This window comes from Garra rufa, chromosome 14 (assembly GCF_049309525.1).
Source record: "Garra rufa chromosome 14, GarRuf1.0, whole genome shotgun sequence".
In the NCBI taxonomy this organism is placed as follows: domain Eukaryota; kingdom Metazoa; phylum Chordata; class Actinopteri; order Cypriniformes; family Cyprinidae; genus Garra; species Garra rufa.
In genome coordinates, this window is record NC_133374.1 from 14,822,927 (window position 1) to 14,849,010 (window position 26,084).

At 36.9% G+C, this 26,084-nt stretch overlaps 2 protein-coding genes across 3 annotated transcripts in view; both read left to right on the plus strand.

Moving 5' to 3' along the window:
* cuedc1b (CUE domain containing 1b) overlaps positions 1 to 5,331 on the plus strand; it is a 38,001-nt gene extending 32,670 nt beyond the window's left edge. For both annotated transcript variants that reach the window (XM_073818116.1, XM_073818117.1), the window contains exon 11: positions 2,736 to 5,331. In XM_073818116.1, the coding sequence (XP_073674217.1) occupies position 2,736 (1 nt within the window). In that variant the 3' untranslated portion in view covers positions 2,737 to 5,331. The remainder of the gene's footprint in view (positions 1 to 2,735) is intronic.
* A 3,735-nt stretch (positions 5,332 to 9,066) lies between these two features.
* wsb1 (WD repeat and SOCS box containing 1) lies at positions 9,067 to 26,084 on the plus strand. The gene is made up of 9 exons (XM_073817498.1): positions 9,067 to 9,434; positions 11,177 to 11,345; positions 14,204 to 14,475; positions 15,816 to 15,947; positions 16,582 to 16,682; positions 21,966 to 22,138; positions 22,223 to 22,336; positions 23,615 to 23,722; positions 24,122 to 26,084. The coding sequence occupies exons 1-9, from the start codon at positions 9,395 to 9,397 to the stop codon at positions 24,282 to 24,284; spliced, it is 1,272 nt and encodes a 423-aa protein (XP_073673599.1). The 5' UTR covers positions 9,067 to 9,394; the 3' UTR covers positions 24,285 to 26,084.

Below are 26,084 nucleotides of genomic sequence, written 5' to 3' on the forward strand. Positions count from 1 at the left end.
TGAATAATCTCATTCATATTCATTTTCACTTAATTCACTAGTGTAATGTACCCTTTTCACATTTCTGGGAAGCTCAGAAGTAGAAGCTGTTATAGTTGGCTAAACTTACAGTGGTGTGAAAAAGTGTTGGCCCCCTTAATGTTTTTTATTATTTTTTGCATTTTTGTCACACTTTAATGTTTCAGATCATCAAACAAATTTAAATATTAATCAAAGATAACACAAGTAAACACAACATGCAGTTTTTAAATGAAGGGGGTTTTTTTATGAAGGGAAAAAAGAAGTTCCAAAGAAATTCAGGAACAAATTAGAAAGAAAGTAATTGACATCTATCAGTCTGGAAAAGATTATAAAACTATTACTAAAGCTTTGGGACTCCAGCGAACCACAGTGAGAGCCATTATCCACAAATGGTGAAAACATGGAACAGTGGTAAACCTTCCCAGGAGTGGCCGGTAGGGCTGGGCCGATAAACGATATCATATCGAATCGCGATAAAATTTATGTTAATAACGATGATAAGCTATAGACATTTTTTGCTCGATATGGATTAATCTAAGAGCCAATCACACAGCGGAAATATGCTACAGCGGGCAATCAGCGTGCAGCGTGCGTGTGCATGTCAAAGTACAAAGTTCATTTTCTACAGCACTCTGTGAAGCAACCTTACACCAGGACGACAAAAAAAGAGAGTGGAAGCAGCGACGAAAGAGAAACTAACCTCGAGTTATTATCCAATGTTGAAGTTGTCGACAAAAAAAGGTAGCACGAATTCCGTAAGTGGTTTGACTATCTGAAAAGTGACTCTCACCTCAGCTAAGAGTTTGGCGCGATTGTTAAAACTGAAACCGAAAGCAAAAAACGCACGCGCATTCAAAAGCAATTTTAATCCCCCTTGTTTAGAGAGTGACTCCGCAATGCGCGCAAATTAGGCTACATGACATATCTAGGCTGTTATCAGCATGTAGACTATAATAGGTTGTGTATGTCTATAGCTCTGTATCATGCTTGAAATATTCCGTCTCTGTTTGCACTTTGAATAATGAGAGTAGCCTACTTTGATTATGGCTGAATTGTCTGCACTTAATACGATTAAGAAAGAGCTGTGCCGTAATTTTTTGATATTTATACTGTAGATTGTTTCAAAATGCAGTGGTTGCCTCTAATTTAAATAGCTCAACCTATAATAGAGAAAATAAACAATTGTGTTTATAATAATAAATAATAAAGAAATAAAGAAATGTGCTACAAATTATGTTTTTACAATAATTTTATGTTCACATTTTGTACATTTACTCTCATTTACCATACTCTGTCACAACTTTTATTTTATTTTTTCATTTATTTTAGTAAGTTATTTTAATTTTTAAGGCCAAATCTGTAATCTGCTTTTGTTAATAAACTATACTTAAAAATGTAATTTAATGAATCCTTTAATTTTTGTGGCTTTAGTCATTGTTGGGATACTATTTTAAAGCTGGCAACATCAACAGCTTATATCGAAATATATATCGTCATCGTTCAATATGGGGAAAAAATTATCGAGATTACATTTTTGCCATATCGCCCAGCCCTAGTGGCCGGCAGACCAAAATTACCCCAAGAGCGCAGCGACGACTCATCCAAGAGGTCTCAGTTAAGGACAGTGTTCATGACTCCACCATAAGAAAGAGACTTGGCAAAAATGACCTGCATTGCAGAGTTCCAAGACGAAAACCACTGCTGTGCAAAAAGAACATAAAGGCTCGTCTCAGTTTTGCCAGAAAAAATCTTGATGATCCCCAAGACTTTTGGGAAAATGCTCTGTGGACTGACGAGACAAAAGTTTAACTTTTTGGAAGGTGTGTGTCCCATTACATCTGGCATAAAAGTAACACAGCATTTCAGAAAAAGATCATCATACCAACAGTAAAATATTGTGGTAATAGTGTGATGGTCTGGGGCTGTTTTGCTGCTTCTGGACCTGGAAGACTTGCTGTGATAAATGGAACCATTAAATTCTGCTGTCAACCAAAAAATCCTGAAGAACAATGTCCGGCCATCTGTTCGTGACCTCAAGCTGAAGCGAACTTGGGTTCTGCAGCAGGACAATGATCCAAAACACACCAGCAAATCCACCTCTGAATGGCTGAAGAGAAACAAAACGAAGACTTTGGAGTGGCCTAGTCAAAGTCCTAACCTGAATCCTATTGAGATGCTGTGGCATGACCTTAAAAAGGCGGTTCATGCTCGAAAACCCTCCAGTGTGGCTGAATTACAACAATTCTGCCAAGATGAGTGGGCCAAAATTCCTGCACAGCGCTGTAACAGACTCATCGCAACTTATCGCAAACTCTTGATTGCAGTTGTTGCTGCTAAGGGTGGCCCAACCAGTTATTAAGTTTAGGGGGCAAACACTTTTTCACACAGGGCCATGTGGCTTTGGATTTTGTTTTCCCTTCATAATAAAAAAAACTTCATTCAAAAACTGCATGTTGTCTTTACTTGTGTTATCTTAATATTTAAATTTGTTTGATGATCTGAAACATTAAAGTGTGACAAACATGCAAAAAAATAAAAATCAGGAAGGGGGCCAACACTTTTTCACACCACTGTACGTTGGTCAGAAAAGAGAAGGATCACTCACTCAGCCTTTTAACAGAAATACTAAAAATGAAAATATAAATATGACAGTCTGTGAAAAGCATCTGACATGATATCTAGTAGTAACAAACCTCTTGCTAATTTCATTCCAGATCCCTCTGTGCTCTTGGGAAATTAGGGTTTCCATGGTGACCTCAGAATGACCCATGGCTGATAGCGTCTTATCTCAGTGGCTCTAGTGCTTAGCTCAGTGCCAGGCACATCGCGGCCTCCAGAGGAACAGCCTCCCCCAGACCAGCCGAGGCAGGACTGCGTGATCATTTTGTAGCAGCCTTTTTGCGAGCCTAAGATTATTGTTACCTACATTTAATTACAATTATAATTATTGTAACTGTTTGTTAATATTTGGTTTCATATGTAAAATTCAACAGCTATAGTACTGATTTCAAACTATGTATTTTTCTTTTCTTTTTTTTATCCCAAATCACCTGAAAAGAAATTCCCTTGATGTTTGTTTATAAAAATATAATTTACACTTATGCTTGATTTTGGTTAAGAGGTAAATATTTGGTTTGTTTATTACTGTCCACAGTTAATAGTCAGTCATTTCAACACATTAGTATTTAACACTTTTCTTATTTTGAATGGACTTTCAGAGTCTAATCTGCACATTAAACATCAACGGCATTTTTCTCAAAGAATGTACCGAGATTGTCACGTTCATTGCTAACTCAAAATCTTTCTTTATCATTGCTATTAAGGAAAAATAACACCAATATTCAGGCCATTTGATTTTAAGGTGCTGATAGCCCATACAACTTTTTCATAAAGTTAAATCGAAACCACTAGTTCATTCAGATGAGATTCCCTCATTTAAGACAAAGGCAATGCACACTTTCTACATAATACATCTTCAATGCCAAAATTCGATTTCAGTCTTTTTTACACAAGGCAAATCACTGATCAGCCGAAGAGTTTGCCAGCTTCTCATGTTCGCACTGCCATATCTGTTTTATAAAATATTGAAAAAGTGATTAGATTGAGCCAGTGTAGTTGTCTCTAAACATGTTTGTTTTTTAGCTACCTTCGAAAGGAACAGAACGAGCATAGAACAATTTGAATGATGCTAACCTTGAACCAACCAAAACGCTGCTGTGTGCTTTGCCTTTTTTGCAAACCACACTGAATGATTTACCCTAACGCTGTGCTTCCAGTAGGTCACGTGACTGTCGTAAGATTAGAGGTCTAATTGTAATCCACCAATAAGAATGTGCCATTTATTTTCGTGTTGTGCATCCCAGTATTGATTCACTATAAAGTAGCCCTTTGGAGGACACTGTGTGACATTGATGTTTGTATTTTATGTACATCAGATTGTCCAACAGTTAAAACATCTAGTATTATGTGTCTAGGCTCATGCTAACTATACGTTATGCTCCTGAAATCTACCGATTTGACTATCCACCTTGTTTTTTGTCCATTTGTAAATTTTATGGGTCTGGCTTCCGGTCTCATTCACATTCAGCTATTTTTAGCTGTACAAACAGGTCGTTTTGCTGCTTGATACTGCAAACTGGTGTGTCTGACTATAATATTTTAGTGTATTATCTTTTTATGAACACACTGGTTTGTAGTGCAAACGGTTTTACCGTTTACTGGATGTTGTTGTTATTCTTGCGGCTAATGAACTGGAAACCTCGCCCATAGACTTACTTTCGCGTTTAAGAATAAGGTGGATATGAGCTTGCTAGTTTTTATTTAAAGGCCATTGTTATGTATATGAAGTCATGTTTATGTCACAACAATATGTGATTCATGCCATTTATACAAATGATAGTTATTCATAGGCATCATGAATGATGTGTTTATACCACATAATCGCCATAATGAAATATGTGCTCATTCTGTGCATATTTGCATGATTTCTTTAGGTTTTTTTCCCCCAAATCTTTGTAGATGGCACAAAAACAAGTCTGTAATCTGTTTTGAAAATACCGTGTTTTGAAAGAACGGGTTTTGTAAGAGCGAAATCTTGTTGAGAGAAATAACGCATACACTTAGAATCGCGTTTCCGTTTGTGATTCGCAGGCACGACTGTGTGAGGTTTTCCCTTCCATCCTGCTTGTTAACATATTTTATCCTCTCAGGGAACTTGCTCTCATTTCACTTTATGCTAAAAGCACAACGTAACCTGAAAACTTGTTAGCGCTGAGGCTTCTTTAATAGGTAAGGTAGCACCATCTGTTTACCCGCCATGAGATTGATAAGAATTCAAGGACTGTGTGGCTGATGTAACGTTAGCCAAGTTCCTTTTCTTGATTTACCTGAAATCTCTTTTAAGATCCCATTTTCCATCTTCCATCGGTTTTTGTATGGGACAGATAGAACCGAAAACACTGGCAGATGTGTTCAGAGAGTGTTGTGTGTGAGCCACATGATTTGGAGTGGCTCTGAACAATTAGTGGAATGTACTATTTATACTGTATTAGAAGGAAGCAACTATACATGCAAGTTGGCATTTTTTTTTTATATAGCCTAAAGGAATTGATTTTTATATCATTTCTGCTCCCTTGGTTTCTTCTGAAAAATCTGATTCTCAAACAAATTAAGTTGACTCTTTGTCTACTTGTCCAAAGTCAATGTGATTGTTCCACATCACATCATTCACTTAAGACTATTTCAAGTTCTGGACTTTTCTTACAATCCAGATGTTTATTAGCTATTGGAATAAATAATAAAATTGTTGTACTCTGTCTGACCATGTCATTTTTGTCCCCCAACAAAGTCAAGTATTCAACAGAAAATAGTTATAGATAGCTTACACTACCAGTCAAAAGTTTTTGAACAGTAATATTTTTGTTTTTTAATAAAGTGTCTTCTGCTCACCAAGCCTGCATTAATTTGATCAAAGTACAGCAAAAAAAAATGTTCTCTTTAATAATTTAAAGTAATTTATTCCTGTGATCAAAGCTAAATTTACATTATCATTACTATTCAGTCTTCAGTGTCACATGATCCTTCAGAAATCATTCTAATATGCTTTTTTGCTGTTCAAGAAACTAAATTATTCTTATCGATATTTGAAAACAGTTGAGAACATTTTTTTAGGATTCTTTGATGAATAGAAAGACCCAAAACTCAGCATTTATCTGAAATATATTTTTTCATTGATACACTGTACCATTCAGCCATTTCTGGGAAAGAAATTATAGAAATTAATACTTTTATTTAGCAAGGATGCTTTAAAATTATCAAAAGTGATTATAAAGACATTTTATAATGTTATAAAGACATTTTATAATGTTATAAAAGATTTGTATTTTAGATAAATGCTGTTCTTCTGAGCTTTCTATTCATCAAAGAAACCTGAAAAAAAAATACTCAGCTATTTTCAACACTATAATAAATGTTTTTTTTGAGCAGCAAATCAGAATATTAGAATGATTTCTGAAGAATCATGTGACTGGAGTAATGATGCTAAAAATTCAGGTTTGAAATCACAGAAATAAATTACGTTTTAAAATGTATTTAAATATAAAACGGTTATTTTAAATAGAAAACATATTTCAAAATTGTACTGTTTTTGCTGTTCCTTGGATCAAATAAATGCAGGCTTGGTGAGCAGAAGAGACTTTAAAAAATATTAAATATCTTACTGTTCAAAAACTTTTGACTGGAAGTGTATATGTACCAATAATAATTTATTATAACTCGGCACAAAATCTGCATATCACTGCTGCTGAAAATTCAGCTTTGCCATTACATGAATAAATAGCATTTTAATAAAATATTAAAAATGTTATTTGATCTGTAATAATATTTGATATTATTTTGTTGATAAAATAGTGCAGCCTTAGTATGTGTGTGTGTTTAAAAAGTTTCAAAAAACCACTGTCCTGTATAAATGCAACCAGTAGATGGCAGCATAAGGCCTCATAAAGGGTGTGTTTTTCCTTATCGATGCATTTTTAAGGTTTACATACATGCATTTATATTTGTCTATAAATGATTTACCATTTTTGGTATATCACATATACAGTTCAATGACCTTCCCTTGACCCACTATCTGTGAACTGGTATTCCTGGAATTAGGAAACTGGGCACAAAGCTTTTTTCAACAACTCCACGGTCACATCACTTATCAGCCAAAGACAAAAAAAAACATTTTACTATCAAGCATCAAACGACCCCAAAATAAAATAAAATAACTCAATATAAAGATAAACAAGGAGAACAGACAGAACTTGCATTTGTCATACATTATCTCTTTTATCACAACTACACAGAATGTTCTGGCACATGTATGTTATCTCATCGATATACTGTAAATTAAACTAGCATCTGGCAGAAGAAAAAAAGGCACATGAGGCTGTTTGTGAACATAGTCCCTCTATTATGTAATGCCACCTTTTAACTATATTCAGCATGGCCGAGAGCCTTATTGCATAATCAGAAACTTTAGAAACCATCTTACAAAGATAAATTTAGCCCATAAAATGTCTAACATTATTCACCCTTTCACCCCCTCCAAGTCAGTATTTCACATGTCACTTCACCATGAGATTGAACTGCACACTCAGATTGTGATTTTGTTACTGAACAGAATACCAATCATTCTTCAAAACATTCAAATAGTTTTGCTGTGTGCATTTGGGTCTTTTTTGCTGCTCCTTGTAGCAGGTTTTACAGGAACCACCTGCTTTTGGCTCCATCTATTTTGCCTTTGGTGGCATCAAAGATGATTAAGATTGATGTAACTGTTTTGACTTTAACGATCACACAGATGTAAGTTTCTGTCTTTTCTATAAAGCCATGTATACCTGCATTTGGCCTTATCGGACCACTTGTTATTTCAAAATGTTTCAGGTTGTCATATGGCTTTCAGCAAACCGCAGGAATGGGGCTGGACTTGGCTCTGCCTGGACAGTTCTGCCGTGAGACTGGGTTGGCCTGGATGTAGCTGGTTTCAGCCCACTCTTCCAAAGAGGTGCTGTGAAAAGCCAAGAGACTGATATCTGGCCTTTTTTAGCACTTTGTAAAACTCACTCATCTTTTGGTAACTTTTCTGACAAATGACCTTCTTGCTTGGTTGCACAATGCTGTACAACAGCTTGAATATTTTTTCACCCAATTTGTTTAAATGGATCATCACAGTTGGTAGGCATGTTCTAAATTCCTCCAGGTTTACTTCTTTTCAAATAAATGTATTATAATATATACAGCCCTATTTATGTCCAACCCTGTCAATAAAATTAATACACGTTTATTAATTCATATATTCTTCAAATAATCAAAAGCCTACCAAGCTGTTAAACAGTTGGTAAGTTAATCAGTAATTACCATTCATATTTTAAAGGGATAGTGCACCCAAAAATGCAAATTCTGTCATTAAATACTCAGCCTCATGTCGTTCCAAAACCGTAAGACCTTCGTTCATCTTCTGAACACAAATTAAGATATTTTTGATGAAATCCGTGAGCTTTCTGACCCATAGACAGCAACAGAACTGACACATTCAAGGCTCAGAAAGGTAGTAAGGACATCAGTGGTTCAACCGTGATTTTAGAAAGCTATGAGAATACTTTTTATGCACAAAGAAAACAAAAATAGAACTTTATCCAACCATTTCTTATCTTTTGTGTCAGTCTTGACACACGTTCAGAAGAGTAGGCTACCACAACGAATAAGCCTTTATTTTGGTTTTCTTTACTCACAAAAAGTATTCTCGTACCTTTATAAAATTATGGTTGAACCACTGTGACATGGACTATTTTATCTATGTCCTTCCTTACTACGTTTCTAGGTCAGTTGTGTCGGTGTCAGTTGCGTTGCTGTCTATGCAGAGTAAGAAAGCTTTCGGATTTGATAAAAATATATATATATTTATATATAGTTTTATTTGTACTCCGGAACGACATGAGGGTGAGTATTTAATGACAGAATTTTCATTCTTGGGTGAACTAACCCTTTAAAGTCTAGTTCTGAATAACAATACAGTTATTAAAGCAACCCCGAATACGTTTAAATTTTACAGAAATTTAAACAGGAGTTTCTGAACTACAAATATGTGATATTAAACATTGCAACAAACTTTCTTTGTTCTCTAACTGCTTCAGTGGAATTTATCACGACGTGAGTCATTAATAGGCACACCAGACCACAAATAAAACGATATAAATTGTATTTTAATTTCCCGACACCTTCCAAGCAATTCCATCACTGAATTCTTTACTTTGCTGCTCTTTCAGAGACAAACATTTAAATTGCAGCACTGGATTAGCGCTTCATCGTCACCCTCCTTATCAGCACGTATTCCACGAATCCACTTCATTCATATTCTCGAGTGACCAGCCAATCAGAGGCCACGTGTAAACGAATGTCCGCGAATCAGAGAATCAGCTCCTCCGTCGCCCTAGCAACTCATATGACGTCGCAAGTGTATCCCGCCCATCGTGTGTGTGTGTTCGAATCGTTAGGACGCACGCAGCCATTACAATACGCTGTATTCAAACCGAACGCAACGCGATTTGAGGAACTAACGTTATATTATTCCTGGCTCATTCTTTCTTTAATTATCATTTTTATTAAACTAAACTTGAACTTTAAAGATAATACTTTCGACTATTTTTCAAACAGTCGTATATAACTAGTCAGCGTTGCGTCGACGTGAGACGCTCCGCATTCCCAGGCATTTGGCTCACCGGAGGAGACACGCGTATACAGCCTTTCCCGTTTGTTCAGCGCATTCATTCGAGCGCTTTTATTTCGTTCACCAAGAAGATTAAGATTTAAGAGACTCGCTTCGATTTAGATGGCAAGCTTCCCAGATTTTGTCAACGAAAATGAAATAGGTGAGTTTTTCTATTCTAGCCACTGCTTTCTATGGGGGGAGGGTCTTACCGTTTAACGTTACTTTTTAAAAACGTGTGTTATTCTATGTAACGAGTGTTTACATTTGCTACTCATAATTTCAGTGTTTGTGCCGTGTCTATAAGCCATATCAGGAAACCATTATCGCTTAGATAGAACACAAACAAATGCGTTCGTTAAAAATAATGGTTAAACATTTATAGTTATTTGAATATTTCGTTGTTTTGGTGGTCATTTTTGCGAAGCAAGTTCACACCCATAGCGCGTCCTCATCCACACCCTCCCCCACCTCCAGACCCCTGTGAATGACTCACCGCACCAGTGATTCACCATGTCAGCTACACGTTACGCAGTTATGCTTTGTGTTAATTATATAAACTTTAAAAAAACTCGAAGACGAAATAATTGAGTTGCTGCTTGTGATGTTTTAAATATAATTCACATGTGACCTGGTATTTATTCAATCACTCATGAGGTACTAGCTGTTATTAGTCACTAAGGTTGTCCTGTTAGTGACATGTAACTATTCTATTATTTCTGGTAGCGAATTACGAATTTTTGTCAGTGAATTCAACACACTAACTTTTTACTATAGTGTTATACATTACAATTGTTAATTATTAACTCTAAAACAATCCATTAATTTTTTTTATCTATCAGGTTTTTAATTCACAAAACTAAACTAGATGGAAGTAATAAAAGTTACAGCAATTTAACTTAATGACAGCTTTAAAGTTATACATGCACATTTGCTGTTAAACAATAAAATGTGGTCTGCCAACTAGTTTGGTTTTATACACTACTAGTCAAATTTTTTTGATTTTCAAAAGATTTTTAATGTTTTTTTTTTTTTTTAAAGAAGACTCTTCTGCTCACCAAGCCTGTATTTATTTGATCTGAAATACAGGAAAAACAGTAATACTGTGAAATATTTTTACTATTTAAATAACTGCTTCCTATTTAAATACATTTTAAAATGTAATTTATTCCTGTGATCAAAGCTACATTTTCAGCATTACTGCACTCTTCAGTGTCACATTTCCTCCAGAAATCATTGCAAAATGCTGATTTGCTGTTCAAGAAACTTTTTTTAGAAATATTATTGTTGTCTATTTAAAATGGCTGAGTATTTTTTTTCAGGATTCCTTGATGAATAGAAACATCCAAAGATCAGCATTTATCTGAAATGAAACACTTTTGTAACATTATACACTGTTACAAAAGATTTTCTATTCATCAACAAAACCTGGAAAAAAAGTACTCAATTGTTATAAACATGATGATGATAATAATAATTATTATAATACAAAATGTATCTTGAACACCAAATCTGAATATTAGAATGATTTCTGAAGGATCATGTGATACTCAAGACTGGAGTAATGATGCTGAAAATGTAGCTTTGATCAACATCATAAATGTTTTTGAACAGCAAATCAGAATATTAGAATGATTTCTGAAGGATCATGTGACTGGAGTAATGATGCTAAAAATCAGCTTTGAATTTACTGAAATGATTACATTTTAAAGTATATTCAAATAAAACCCAGTTATTTTAAATAGTAGAATTTTTAAATATTTTTACTATTTTCGATGTACATTGTATCAAATAAATGCAGGCTTGGTTAGCAGAAGAGACATTAAAACTCTCACTCTTCAAAATCTTTTGACTGGTAGTAAATATATTTTTAAAAGCTTAAACATGTGCATTCTGTTGCAACAGGTAAAGCTAAGTTCATCGGGGAACTCATACCTCCTGTTGCTCCCTTCGACCAGAAGTCTGGAAGGGAGACTTGGACTGTAGCTTTTGCACCTGATGGTTCCTACTTCGCTTGGTCTCAAGGGCATCGAATTGTGAGACTTGTACCATGGAAAAAATGCTTAGCCAGCTTGTGAGTATAAACACTGATATCTTTGTTTTTCACACTGGTGAATTGTTACAATACAGCTTGTGTGTTGATGGACTGACAAAGGCAGTCTACGCGTGTGCTGGTTGTCTGGTTTGGCCCTTTGGGCATTCACATGGTGGCTACGCCACAGTGGTGCCCAGTGTTTGGACTTGTTTAGCATTCATCGGCATGGGGTAGATCACCAGTCATCATCTTACCTTACCCTGTAAATAGAGAGACCGCCGCTGCGCGTGCAGCCCTGCCAGCCACCCATTGTCCAGTACTGAATGCGAAGTCCTTGTTATGAGGTTCACATCATTGCCCTTTGGCTGCTTGCCTCTAACTGAGCAACTTTTGGGTTGTTTGTGTACTCTCCTCTTTGCCAGTGTTAAAGTATGTCTTGTACATTTTTGCAAGAGTTGGGTACAAAATGATCAACGGAACAACGTCTTTGGCAATCATTATATTAACAGAACTTCTGGGTTATAAAAAGTGATTATCTTGTGCTTTTGTTGCACAATTTGTTGCTGGTGTTCTTCATAAAAATACCAGAAATATTACTGCAACATAAACCATGCATACAACTTGAAAAGTTTAAGTAAAACTTTAACAGAGAAGTTATGATAGTTTGAAGTAAACAGTTTCTACATGTGTCCATAAAAGAGACGCATGGTATTGTAAAACTTGCCATTCCACATAACGATGTAGTAAGTTTTTATTAGTAGTTGTACACACAAAAGACATGTGGCAGTTAAATTTAAGATTAGGTTTGGAATTGAACTAAAATAATTGGGAAAATACTTTTGCAGTGCCTTGCATTTTTTTATAGTTAACTAAAAACATAAAGCTCAGTGTTTCCCCTACCATTATCTTAGGGGGGCGCCCCGCCCCCCCAACGGCACCCCCCGCCCCCCTTGAATGTCAAGTTCATTTTATTTTTGATATAGCGTCAGATCACAATAGAAGTCATTAAGGTTATCTTTCCTATAGAACAGGGCTATACATTGTTCTTTTATTAAACAAACTAAATTGCCTTGTGTTATTTATCTTATTTACACGAAGGCATGTCATTTCTGTCTTTACATGATCGCGTGTTTACAATGTCTCATCTGCGAAAACACAGACGGGATCGCGGACTCCATTCATAAAAACCGAATCTACTATAGCGCGAAATGCCACGTAAATTCGTCGATTTTTGGATTAATAAATCAAAAGTTGGTCTGTTACTTCATTCAAATCGCGATATGGACTAGTGTCTGTGAAAACTGAAATGCAAAAAGACCGTTTCAATATGAATCCTGCATGCTCCGTTTGCCTCTGTATGTATGAATGGTGGAGATGCGCTTTTACTACACGCATATACTGAAGCACACGTGACGCTCCCGCTAATTTTGGGCATTTGCATCTCGCATGAACAGATAAACTCAATCTCCAAAGCTGCTGTGAGTGTCACTTTTACCGTTTCATTTGAGAAAACTAGCATCATAACATGCTGTACACACTTCAAGGCAACCTGTCAAAATAAAAGTAACATGTAACAGAACATTAGTCTTGTATTACTTTTGTACAGTATAATGTAGTTGTTTATATATTCCTATTTAAATAATTGACATGAAACAATATATATGATAAAAATAAATATAACAAGATTAACCACTTAATTGTAGAAAAAATACTACAATTATTATTTAAATGTTAAATTATTATTATTTATTGATTTTAACAGTAAACCTCTGTTTGTTTGCCAAAAATTAAAAGGGTTTATTTTTCATTTGATTAAAAATAAATAAATGTTTATACTTTTAATTTGATTATGAGAAAAAATAATACACACAAGAATTAAAAAAAAAAAAAAAGCAAAAGTTGGTAGAGCCCTATTGTTCAAAATGTTAAAATAGAGAGTTTTGGACTTATTTTTCCACTGAATAAGTCTATAATAATGTTTTCGTTATTTCACAAAGTAGGGTAAAGTACCGGGAAAAAAAAGTAACGTTGGCTACCGGCACCCAACCCCCTAAGCCCCCCCCCCCCCAACACTGGAAACCTAGGGGAAACACTGAAGCTTTTTTTTTCTGTTTAGTTTGGCAAGCTAAAATTGAAATAATTTATTAAAAACAATTAATATAAGTGACAAAAAACTAAAATCTTAGTGATTAGTATTTTAGTGGCACTAAAATCAAAAGCACATTTTGTAAAGGGTGTTTGAGCCTTTATTTTTCTTTTAAAATTAGGCTTTAGAATGTACTGGAACATTCCTTAAAGGTTAATTCACTCAAAAATAAAATTTTTGGCATAGTTTACTCAACCATAAGATTTTTGTTCATCTTTAAAACTCACATTTGAGTTTCGAAATACTCTCTTTATAAACTTTTTGAAGCATCAAAATTAGTAAAAATATTTTAATTCGTGTTTTGAAGATGAACAAATGACTTTTTGGTGTGAAATGATGTGTAGGGGAGTAATTCATGACAGAATCTTTATATTTGGGTGAACTATCCCTCTAACGCTAAAGCAGAAGGAAGCTGCCGCGCCATTAAAAGCTTCAGCTGACACGTGGCAGGTTGTTTCAGTTCTGCAACGCCTGCTCCGTTTTCTCACAATAACCTCTTGTACTGATTCCAGAATCTTATTTGATGAGTTTCATGAATTGGCCAAGTGAGGTTAAATGGGTCAAAGCTGATGCAACACACCAGCAATCTCTAAGGCTGGGAGTTTATTTCAACAAACGTACTAGATAACGTTCTTAAGAAGTAAAATGTTCTCTCGCTGTTTACAAATTACATTAAAGTGTATTTATATTTTATATCAAGAGACATGATTCAACACAACATAGTAACTTTTTCCTCTTTCCCTTGCCCTAGTTCTGTAAGAAAGGAAGATCGGTCAAGCGGTGCAGGTCCTCGACGACTCTCCCGGCAGAACAGTGAGGGCAGTCTGCTGCCAGGCGAGCCCAGAGAGCACACCATCGACTGTGGTGACATTGTTTGGGGCCTGGCTTTTGGCTCTTCTGTTCCTGAAAAGCAGAGTCGCTGCGTAAATATCGAATGGCACCGGTTCAAGTTCGGTCAGGACCAGCTGCTGCTGGCTACGGGCCTCAACAACGGCCGCATCAAAATCTGGGACGTCTATACAGGTGAGAGTCCCCTCACTGAATCAAGAATTACGGACTAATCTACAATCTTAGTTAATATTTTTGTGTGTTTTACAAATCACAGTCCATCCATGTCATCCTCTCTCAACACTTCTGCATGCCAGCTTCCTGTTTTTCCATTTCCCAACAGATGTGTGTGCGCTCGTGTGTGTGTGTGTAAGAGAGAGGGGAGGTGGTGGTTATATAAGATGTTGACATGACCTTTTAAGCCCTACCTTTGTGTCATTTTGACCCATTTTACTTCCCCATATTTTCATAATCAGCACTTTTATGCAGTCACCAGTCACTAATAAATTATTTTAATTACATTAAAACCTTATAGGTACATCTCTCCACTTTATGAATTTTTGCACCACTTCGCCATTGGTTTCTTGGCTTGCTTTTGTGTCTCTGTTGAAGTTTCAGAATTTAATAGACAGTGCAGCTGTGTAATTTTGCTATCGGAAAATGAATCGCTGTGTTGTTTTTGCAAAATGGAGAGGTTGTTGTCAACTCCAGGAAAAACTAGCTATTCTTCCGAGTTGTATAATTCACTTTTGCCCAGCTGTAAAATATATTAATAGGTAGGCAGGACCTGCACAGACACTGCCATTGGTTGTTCTGTGGGGTTAGAGATGTTTTCTTCAGTGGGTGACTCCACCTTCCTTCTAACTAAAACCGCAATGCCATAAATTTACCCAGCAGACTTACTCTTTTCAGGGTGCGAGACTCCTCCTCCAGCTGCCCTTATTTTCTTCCTTCTGAAAACATTCTGGAAATCTGATAGCCGAGTATTATACAGTATCTCAACAGGATTTGTGCCATACACCCGTCATTCTGTATGCTAAGTGAATGTATGTTTTCACGCTTGACAGATTGCAAATAAGCCCTGTAACAAAACCCTAATCATATTTTAAAAACACATGTTTAAGATTTTACTTGTATTACTGTAGATGCAACTAATTGTAGGAGTTTAACACGGATTAGCCTGGCAGGTGTCAGTGATTGTGCTTCCATATACCTCTAGGCAATTCATTGGCATTTAAAGAAAGGGCTTAGGTGTACAACTGCTCTTTTTTTCTGAAACGCCCTGGGACGTCCCGTTTCGACACTTGCTTAATAACTGTAAAAACCACAAACATAATCTTTGATTCCTAAGAAGTAAAAACTTCCTAAATAGTGAAATGCAGCTCACAAGATGTAGTGACAAGATGTTGATCCTAATGCAACACTTAAATCGATTCACATGGACTTTGTGCTGTAAACAGTGGTTGATCTAGAATGATTTGTCTGATAGCTATTTTTTTCTACTTTCATCCTCAATTTTGCTTTCTTGTGTACAGGAAAACTTTTGCTGAACCTGATGGACCACACAGACATTGTGCGAGATCTAACATTTGCCCCAGATGGGAGTTTAGTGCTGGTTTCTGCCTCAAGAGACAAGACTTTACGCGTATGGGACCTCAAAGATGACGGTGAGAACCAAATGTTTGAAGCTTTACATATTAACTATTAAAGCTAGATAATGTGTAACCCCAAGCTGAAATGTCTCTGGTGTAGAGGTTTCCTGCACAGCAGCCTGCTTTGTTTTCTGCAGCTCATTTATTTTCATTTCATCTCCATGGAGTTCCGCACACACACACACACACACTAGCTCAAGCATGTGCACACCCACTCAGAGATTCAGACGTTTAGCGGGGGGAAATAGTTGGGGAAATAATTGGATGCCAATCCCAAAAGAATGTTTGCTGATATTTTCTTCAGTTCTTGCAAGGTCCTAAGGCAAACTTGCTGTTATAATAGGATCACATGAATCTTATTTATATGCTGTGATCTTGAAAATAAAATAGAGCTCAGTGTATTTGCAAAGTTTTTTTAGTTTTCAAACTAATCATGAAGGAATGTTGGCTAGAGTTCAGCTAAATTTTCCCTAGTCTCAAAGTGGACACCATTGGGCCTTAAAAAGGAATTTAGGTACTTGTTAAAGTATATTTATTTAATTGTTCTCTGAGCATCAACTTTGCTTTTAAAGGGTAAATATTGTATTTGGATCATTTTTTGCTGAATTCCAATTTTCAAATTCTTAAACTAAACTTTTTATCTTAATAGGTAACATGGTGAAAATACTCCGTGGCCATCAAAACTGGGTCTACTGCAGCGCTTTCTCACCGGATTCATCTGTCCTTTGTTCCGTTGGTGCTGGCAAAGCGGTATGTTTTGCAGTTCTTTGTTCCTTCTTATAACCAGTTTGATGTATTTTTCACTGTTAATAGTTCTGCTATAACCAATCAATGAGTGCTAAATGAATCTTTATATCATCATAATGCTCAGTGCCATAACCTGCTTTTGTAAACCCTGCCTGTAGTTTTGGCTTTTGGTTTGTTTTTGTGCATGGTTATTATGTAGAAATGCAAATGGCTTATGAATCTTCTCCACCCATAAAGCTGTTCTTGATATTACTGTTAATAACATCCTAAAAGACTCTCTTTTCATAAATATAATTTGAATATTTGAATACAATATAACGTTCCTTGGATGTTTCCCACATACATTGTGGTCTTAAATCTGCTATCAAAACTGGTATCAAGAACTTGAACCAAAATTCAAACATTTGGGGTCAGTAAGAGATGTTTTTGCACACTTGTGTTCAGTAAGGACACATTAAATTGATTAAAAAGTGACGGTTAAGACATTTGAATTTTTCTATTTCAAAGAAATGTTTTTTTTTTATTAAATGTGTATTTAGCAGAAAATCAGCATAGTAGTTTTCAGCATTTGAAAAATCTTGAGCAGCAAATCATATTAAAATGATTTCTGAAGGATCATGTGACATTGATGACTGAAGGAATGGCTGCTGATATAGTACATGGTTATTTTAAATTGTAATAACATTCAGCAAAATTAGCTTTAGTAAGGATAAGAGACTTAAAACATTTAAAAAATCTTACTGACTTCAAACTTTTGAACTGTAGTGTATTGGATGTAGTTGTCATGCTGGTTGTGTGTGAAAGCCCTTATGGCACAACAAAGACACTATTCCCATCAATAAGACATCCCTGAAACCAGCTCTCGAGTCTTTCCGACTCCTAGCCAGCTCTTGTCCCATGAACAGGCAGCAGTGGTTGAACTGTACGGTTGTGTGTGTCCATAAGTGTCTTGCTTTCCCTGTCCCAGGTGGTGGCAGAGCTCTGTGTTTGAGTGATTTTGAGGGAAGCGCCGCGCTGACATATAGAGCAGCCGGTGCGGACCACGCGGGGCACGGCTGCCATCGCGGCCCCCGTTGGACGCTCATGTGCCCGTGCCCACGCCCCAGGGGCTTCCATGCTCCTGCCCACAAGGGCTTCCTGTACGTAGGTTCTGCTCCATGTCTGTCTACCTACCGCTGTCACAGTTCTCACTTCTTTTAACTTATCTCTCAGAAAGAGTTGACAGTGAGATTCCCTTCCTACCCCCTACTTCCCTTCTATAACTCTTTCCATGCCTATAATTAGTAGCATTCCCATCATTTACCCTAAAACAGAAGCTCTAGATATTGTGTCTGCTGTACGTGAACACGAGTCAGCTGGTAGAGCCCCCTCTACTCATTAGTCTCTTAGTTAACTGAACTGACGACACCTGTGATACGCAACTCTTGGCCACTGGTCATTTTTTTTCTGTACTTAACGCCATAGTCAGACTCTTTTATAATGGGGTTAGTAGTTGAGGGGGGTATTGGGAGCATTGTTGGCATGTGTGAGCAATGAAAGGGCTCCTTGTGTCTCAACGATCTGCCTGCAGACCAATAATGTCAGTCTAATGTGGAATTACTCGGATAAGGGAAAACAAATTTATCACTCCTTGTTGCGTCATACATAAGAAGCCACCAGAAGCACTTTCCATGCTGGTTGCATTTACTGCGTGAAAGCGCATTTTGTTTTCCATTTGCGAATAACCCAATTTGTCATCCTCTGAAAGCAGAGTCTGTTTTAACGACGCCAGCTCGAGAACTTTAGCAAACACCAACTTGTTTTTCTTAGTTCATAAGGAGCCACTAAATAATAGCCACTCTTATTTCTCCTAAAGTAGATAAAATCGCACCAGTTCAACTTCCAAAAAAGGTTGTAATGTTTCTTCTATGTGCAAGATATCTGGCTTAGCTTAGTCTTGAATGCTGGCAGCAGTTGTGCACCCTTGAAGGCCTTTCATCTCACATTGCCAAGTTAGAGAAAATGGTAAATTAGCCTTGTGTACGCACCCGTTGTAGTTTCCTCACCCACACCAGAATGTTTAAACGCAAATAGCTATTGCATAAATACAAATTATGTACACTTTTGCTCAAGTGCAATGTCTGTAGCTTATAAGAAATGAATAACGATGTTTCTTAATATAGCTAAAGACCATGCAGAGACCTTTATTTCTCGGCACTCAAAGCCAAAGGCTACGTTCACACTGCAGGCAAATGTGGCCCAATTTTTACTTACAATCCAAATTGCTCACATTGCTCACATGTGATTCAGATCTGTTTTTCTCATGACAGTGTGAACAGCACCGCATAGAATCTGATCTTTTCGATTCCAATTTCTGCCACTTCCATATGTGGTGCTAAATCAAATACAGGTCAGATGTTTTGCAACGCGACCTCAGTGTGAACAGTCATATCGGAATTCATGCATCTTATGTCACTCTAGATCAACATTCGTCAGGAATCTGTGCTCAGTCACTTCAAATATTTAACATACCAAAAGTTATCCAGACAGTTGCAAAATGTAGTCCAGTGCTCAATACTCCTAAGTATTACAGCGACAACTCTATATACAAAGCAAAACATGAGGGCTTGTATCATAAGTTTCAAAACTCTTCTGTCACATTCATGTCTTTATTTTTCATATGGCCTGTGTCTAATTTCGCTGGCTTCTGTGGTGGATCACACTATAAATAAACTCATATTTAATTAATTTATGTCCTTCATGTTTAAAAGTTGAAGCGACCCCACTAATGTGATATTTACCCCCCGTTCCACAACTGGGCTAGTGTTGGACTGGTTTTAAGAAGCAATTTGGCAGATTTTGTTGTGAAAACCTGGCAACCCTGTTTGTTTGGGGGGGGGGGTTTGTGCATGCGGATCAGTTCAGAACCATGATCTCTGTTCACACTTTAAAACAATGTCAACAGCTATACAAAAAAAATCAGGTCTGAGCAAAAATCTGAATTGAGCAGGCTCATCGGAATGTATTTGACTTTTACGTCACTCTAGATTAACATTCTTTACAATTCTGCGCTCGTGGAAGTCACTTCAAAGTTTTCCATGCCCAAAATTATTGTGAAAGGTAGGCTGTGGAAGTACAATAATGTGTCAGAACTCTATTTACAAGTAAAATGAGGCTCATAAAGGCTTCAAAACTCTGCTCTCTTTTGTCACAACCTTATTTTTCATATCGTCTGCGCTAGTGGTGCAACGGATCACAAAACTCACGGTTCGGATCATATCACGGATTTGGAGTCACGGATCGGATCATTTTTCGGATCAGCAAAAAACAATTTTTTTTTTAATAATTACTGAATGCTAACTTTAAGTACTTCTAATCCACAGCAAAAACTACTAGCTGAACTAATAAAGTCAATTACAAAAATGACAAGTGTAGATGAATACAACATAAAGGTACTAATAAAATCAATAACACTAGTATTCAGGTGCGGAAATGTAATATTTAATTGTAAAATAACTAGTGCTTCTCACTGCAGGTATAAATAGGACGCTGTCTCTTTAAGGCCTAATGCACGTCTCTAATACTGGCACGCATCTTTCTCAGCTGTTTCGGTTTACTAAAGACATAACAGACTGTGTTTACCAGAATACCAAAACGGGTATTAAACATAACTTTGTATGTATGTTAAGAGAAGTTTTAAAGAGGAATCAATCTGTGAATCACGCAGTTTGAATCGCGCGTCTCTCTCTGTCTCTCTCTCTCTCTGTGCGCGTGCTCGCTTCAGGTATGTGCGGCAACGGGGGAAAAAAAGAAGAAGAAGAAAGAAACAGCGCGCGTGTTCTCTTTTGCTGCAGCAGTTTAAGTAGTTTGAATGGTTAAATTGGCAAGACAAAACATATGCAAATTATACACTTTTACTCTATGAAGGTTCAATTTAACAGTTAATCCGCGAACCACATGCGTACCGAACCGTGGGGTCCGGTCCGTACGGATCACGGATCATCTGCGATCCGTTGCACCCCTAGTCTGCGCGTAATTTCTCTGGATTCTGCAGCAGATTACCCTACAAATAAACATATAATCGCTTACTTTATGTCCTCCGTGTTTACTTCCGTCTGACCGCGTGCTGCAAAGTGTTGCCAAGTCCATAGTTTTCACGCAGAATTGGGCTATTTTTTCACTGTTGCCAATGGTTGTTTTTCAATTCTGTGGTTCGAAGTGACAGCACTAACGTGATATTTACCCCTGGAACATGATTGGACCAGTTTTGAGAAGCAATTGGGCTAGTTTTGTTGTGAAAACCTGGCAACCCTGTTCATACTGTTGTTTAGCACATGCAGGTCAGTTCTTGATCTGTTCACGCTGGAAATCTGATATTGCCCACGTTTAAAACAGAAATGTAAACAGCTATACAAAAAATCAGATCTGAGCAAAAATCGTGATTGAGCGCTAAGGCTCGCTGTGTGAACGTAGCCAAAAAACACTGTTAAAGTGTTGTCACATTAGTTAGTGTATGCAGTAAAGCATAGCTCACACTTCCAAACCAAGTGGCTTTCTGTTTCTGATCTTTCTGAAACCATTTCTAAGTCTTTGCGGCCCTGCGTAGTGTCTAAATGCATGGATTCACATTGAAATTGATGGATTAAATTTGCCGAACAGCCGTAAATGTGCCACACCTTTGCACTATGTGAAATGTAAAAATTGTGCTGGAGCAAAATAAGCACTATAAAGTCTCATGGTTGATTTATTAGCAGTGTTTGCAGTTGTGACATGTCTGTATTTTGTGTTTGCCAAAGGCGTCAACCTTTTGGCCATCAAATGTTCTTTTCTCTTGCAGTATCTCTGTCTCTTCGTAGGCCTCCACCGGCGCGGTGCAAGCCTATTGTAAACTCAAGTGAACTAAAACTGAAAGGGGATACCAGTGGAGTAACATAATGTTACCTTAAGTTACTACTTGTTTGTATTTTTATTTATTTACACATTTTGTAGTTATGTAATTGTATATATGTAACTGTAATTTTTATATTTACACTTGTAGACTTTTATCTTTAATGTAATTTAAAGACTAGCAATTGCTAGCTGCTCTGTAGAGATTGACATTGTGCAGTTTTGTGCAAACTAAGCCTTGCTGTTTCATTGGCATGTGCTACTTTTTCTGGGTTTGGTTGTAGTGCTTAAGATTTTCCTAAACAATGACACTGAGCACATTTTGATCTTGTTTAATTTGAGTTAATTCTTTGTTTGAATTTCTTGTCTCTGAATTACATGGAAAAACACAGGCTATAACATGTGTCTTTTGCATTGCAGGTCTTCCTGTGGAACATGGATAAATACACTCTGATCTGTAAGCTGGAGGGCCATCATAATGACGTGGTGTCCTGCGAGTTCTCTCCGGACGGGGCCTTGCTGGCCACAGCCTCCTACGACACCCGTGTAATAGTGTGGGACCCTCATACAGCCACCCTTCTGTTCGAGCTTGGGTATGTGACGTGTTTTTCCCTTCTTTTTCCTTTTCATTTCTCTCTTTCTGTGTTGTTTTACTTAATCTCTTATCTTTCCTTCAGGCATCTCTTCCCTCCTCCCTCACCCATATTTGCAGGAGGGGCAAATGATCGATGGGTTCGCTCTGTTGCATTCTGTCATGACGGTCGGCATATTGCCAGCGTCACTGATGACAGGTAAGATAATGCAAACACTCGATATTTGCTTTTGAAAACTCGACTGCTTTGCAGTTAGTAGCCTGCGTTAAGCATTAGGGCGATAGGGGCTCTGGATGGAAGGAGTGTGTGATTTGTTGCAGGGCCTCTTTCTGGGAAAGATCACATGCCTCTCATATGACGTCCATTAATCACTATGAGGCACCCAGTTTGCTTTTGCCGCGCCTCCTGCCGATTCTGGGTGGAGGTGTCTCTCTCATACTGAGGGAATGAAAGCATTTGTGCTCTACAAAATGGCGGATGAGTTTTTGCTGTTATGTACAAATTAAATGATAGGATTATTCTCTCGTTCAAGGCTGTTTGCTTAATCAAAAATGGAGTCATTTAAAATAACTGTTTTTTATTTTATTATATTTCAAACTTTAATTTATTCCTGTGATGGCAAAGCTGAATTTTCAGAAGAAATAGTCAAACCAAAATTTAATTAGACACCTTCAACATTTCCCACATTATCACAATTTATTCGCTATAGTTTAGAAAATGGTAATGAAATATGAAAAGAACTCGGAACAAATTCTACTTCAAATGTCAGATAACTTTGATAGAAAGGTATGTAATGGATTGCAATCAACCAAAAACTTACTTTTCTCAAAATTGCGAGTTTATATCTTGCAATTTGGACTTCTTTTCTCAGAATTGTGAGTTTATTTCTTGCTGTTGTGACCTTATAACATGCAATTGCGAGTTAAGTCAAAATTGTGAGAGATAAACTCGAAATTCTGAGAACATATTTTTTCCCCCTCAAAATTGGACTTTATAATTTACAATAGCAAGTTTATATCTCAATTCTGAGAAAAAATGTCAAAATTGCGAGATACAAACTCACAATTGTCAGAATTGTGTTTTTATCTCATTGCAAGTTCATATCTCATAATTCTGACTTTATAACACGCAATTGTGAGTTTATATCTCACAATTCTGAGAAAAAAGTCAGAATTGTGAGATTAAAAAAAAGTAAAATAGGTAACTGCGACTTTTTATATTTACTGGCAGAAACGGGCTTCCATAGTCCTGTACCCACTAGTAAAAAAAAAATCAAAAATGCTACTTTTTATCAGTTTAGTCAGTGTCCTTACTGAATGAAAGCATTAAATATTATTTACCCAGAATTTACTGTATTTAAAATAATTAAGCTAGTTATTTTATACTTTGTTTCATCTTAGTTTGCTTTAAAAATGAGGCAAGAAAACCACAGTTGAGAAATTAAATTATCAACTTTTTTTTTTTTTTTTTCCCCAGGCTGGTGCGTTTTTGGAGCATCGATGAGAAGAGTCCTCAAGCCATCGCCCCTCTCACTAACGGACTCTGTTGTGCCTTTTCTACTGACGGAAGTGTCTTAGCTGCAGGGTATGAATCTCTTACTCCATTGTTTGGATCAAATCTTTATCTTGGCTTCTAAATATTTCTCCATTTTGAGATAAAGCCAAAAATAACTTTCATCATACTTTGTTCAAAAGTTTCCTGAACAACTTATGAAAAAAAAAAAAAAAACAACCGGTTCTGCAGGTTCCTTTGTATATGAAATTAACTGGATGAGTTGGCTGTCCCACATACAAGGTGTATGTAAACTCATACTTTTCTGCATGGCTACAATCTGACAAAGCTGAATTGCCAAGATGCGCTGTACAAACACAACCAGAGCCTGTTTGGGATGACATTTGATCATGATATAGTTTAATAAAATGACAGAATTTGTGTCGGTGCCAGGTTAAATAAACTAAATAGCATCTGTTTGTCTTGTTACAGGTCTCGTGATGGCAGCTTGCATTTCTGGGCTTCTCCACGCAGCATTGCGAGCCTCCAACACCTGTGCCGCATGACCCTGCGGCGAGTCATGCCCACCCAGCAGGTTTACACGCTGCCCATTCCTTTCTCCATGCAAGACTACCTAGCATACAAGACGCTTTAAGTTGGAACGTGAAACACAGCACTCTATGAAACCAATGAAATGTGTTGTTGTTGTTTTTTCTTTTATAAAAGACACACTTTTTCTGCTCAAGCCAACTCCCCTGATAAAGGTGAGGCTGGTTCATTTTGTATTTATTTATTTTTCTACAATATGTTTTCGTTTATGGAAGTTTAGTAGCAAGTGTATTTCAGTACCATATTTTTTTTTTTTTTTTTTTTTTTTTAAGCCCATATCAGTGGCTTTCAGCCAGCCTTAATATATCAGCGGACCACGTTTTGTCCTTTTGATTTGCGATTCTTTTTTTTCTTTTTTTTTCTTGTACAGCACCTTAAAGTTGGTAAATGATGGGTGAAAGTGGTGCATTCTCTGGCTCAGTTTAAGGTATTCCTGCACTGAGTTTCAAGCGATGTGACGGGGGTTTATCTCCCGAATGTTCTGCAGTGTTTTCTTTTTTTTTTTTTCTTTTTTTTTTTCTGTGCTGGCTGTGAGAGGGATTGAAGGGAAGTGACAATGTGAAAGTGTGTATGTGTGTGCATGTGATGGCCGGAGTAGAGTTGGGTAGTTCAGGGACACAGGCAGTGCCTCCCCTTGACGTGCCTCATTAGAGAATTCTCATTGACACACGCTTATGCTGCTTCAGTAACGGCCTTCATTTTTTCACAAACCTAAAACTACAGTAACATGGGCTAATTAGTTTCCTCTAGAAATTGTATATTTTTTACCTGTACAGATTTGTAAAGGCACGTTTTTGTTGAGTGTGTATATATACATATGTTTGTACAAATATATATGTAGCTCCTTTTTTTTCATGCTTCTCATCCATCTCTTTATAATGCTTGTATTGGAAGCCTGCTCTGTATATGGTCTTTCTCTTGTGCGATGATAGTGATGGTGGTTTGTAGGAGAATGACACAAACGCTTGCTTTGAGTAAAAACTGCCAACCCGTTTGAGATTTTAACTAACCAGCAGCGAAAGTGATGCCACATCTTTGATTTCTCGTATGGACTTGCTGGATCTGCTATTATATATGGCCTAGTCCTAAACGTTATCTTGCCACTTAACTCACAATCAAACCTTCGTAACACTTTGACATTTTAAACAGATGTGTGTATTTTGGGCATGTCTCATCTACCTCTCATTTTGAGGAACTGGTTTATCGAATGTTCTGGAACAAAATGGCACGGTTCTGTTTATTGATTGTATACTGCTTGTCTTTTAAACGGATTGAATGCTATCAATTAACTATGTGGGAACCAGAATGTGGCATATTCCATCTGGTCATGCAGTCTTAGCAATAAAAATGTGTTGAAAAAGCTGATGCCAAAGATCCCCCTGGGTTCTTTTTGACGTGATTGGCACAGTCCGTTTTCTCTTACACTCATTTATGGCTAAAACTTGAAAGTCTTTATATGTATGTCTGTTTCTCTGCTTGGGTGTATGAAGAATGCTGATGTTCAACAGATTGGGTTCTTCTGTTTTCAGTTTCTTATAAAGTAGATAGATCTAGAAGAAATTCATAGATGCACTTCAGTGTTCCAACTTCTAACCAAAATTCTAGCAGTTGCAGTTCTTTAGAATGCGGTGATAGTAGTTTTCAATCATTAATGAATAGTATAGAGATGCTAGGAAACTAGTTAATTTGTCCAACTGAATACCTAATGCTGTGCTCAACAGGAGCAAGTGAATACATCAACAAAGTCTTTTTACGAGAATGTACTTTTTTTTTTTCCCTTTCTCCTCCGGTCGGTGGGGGTTTTGTTTGTTTTATGATTGTTGTCGAAATAAAGTATTTTAAATCA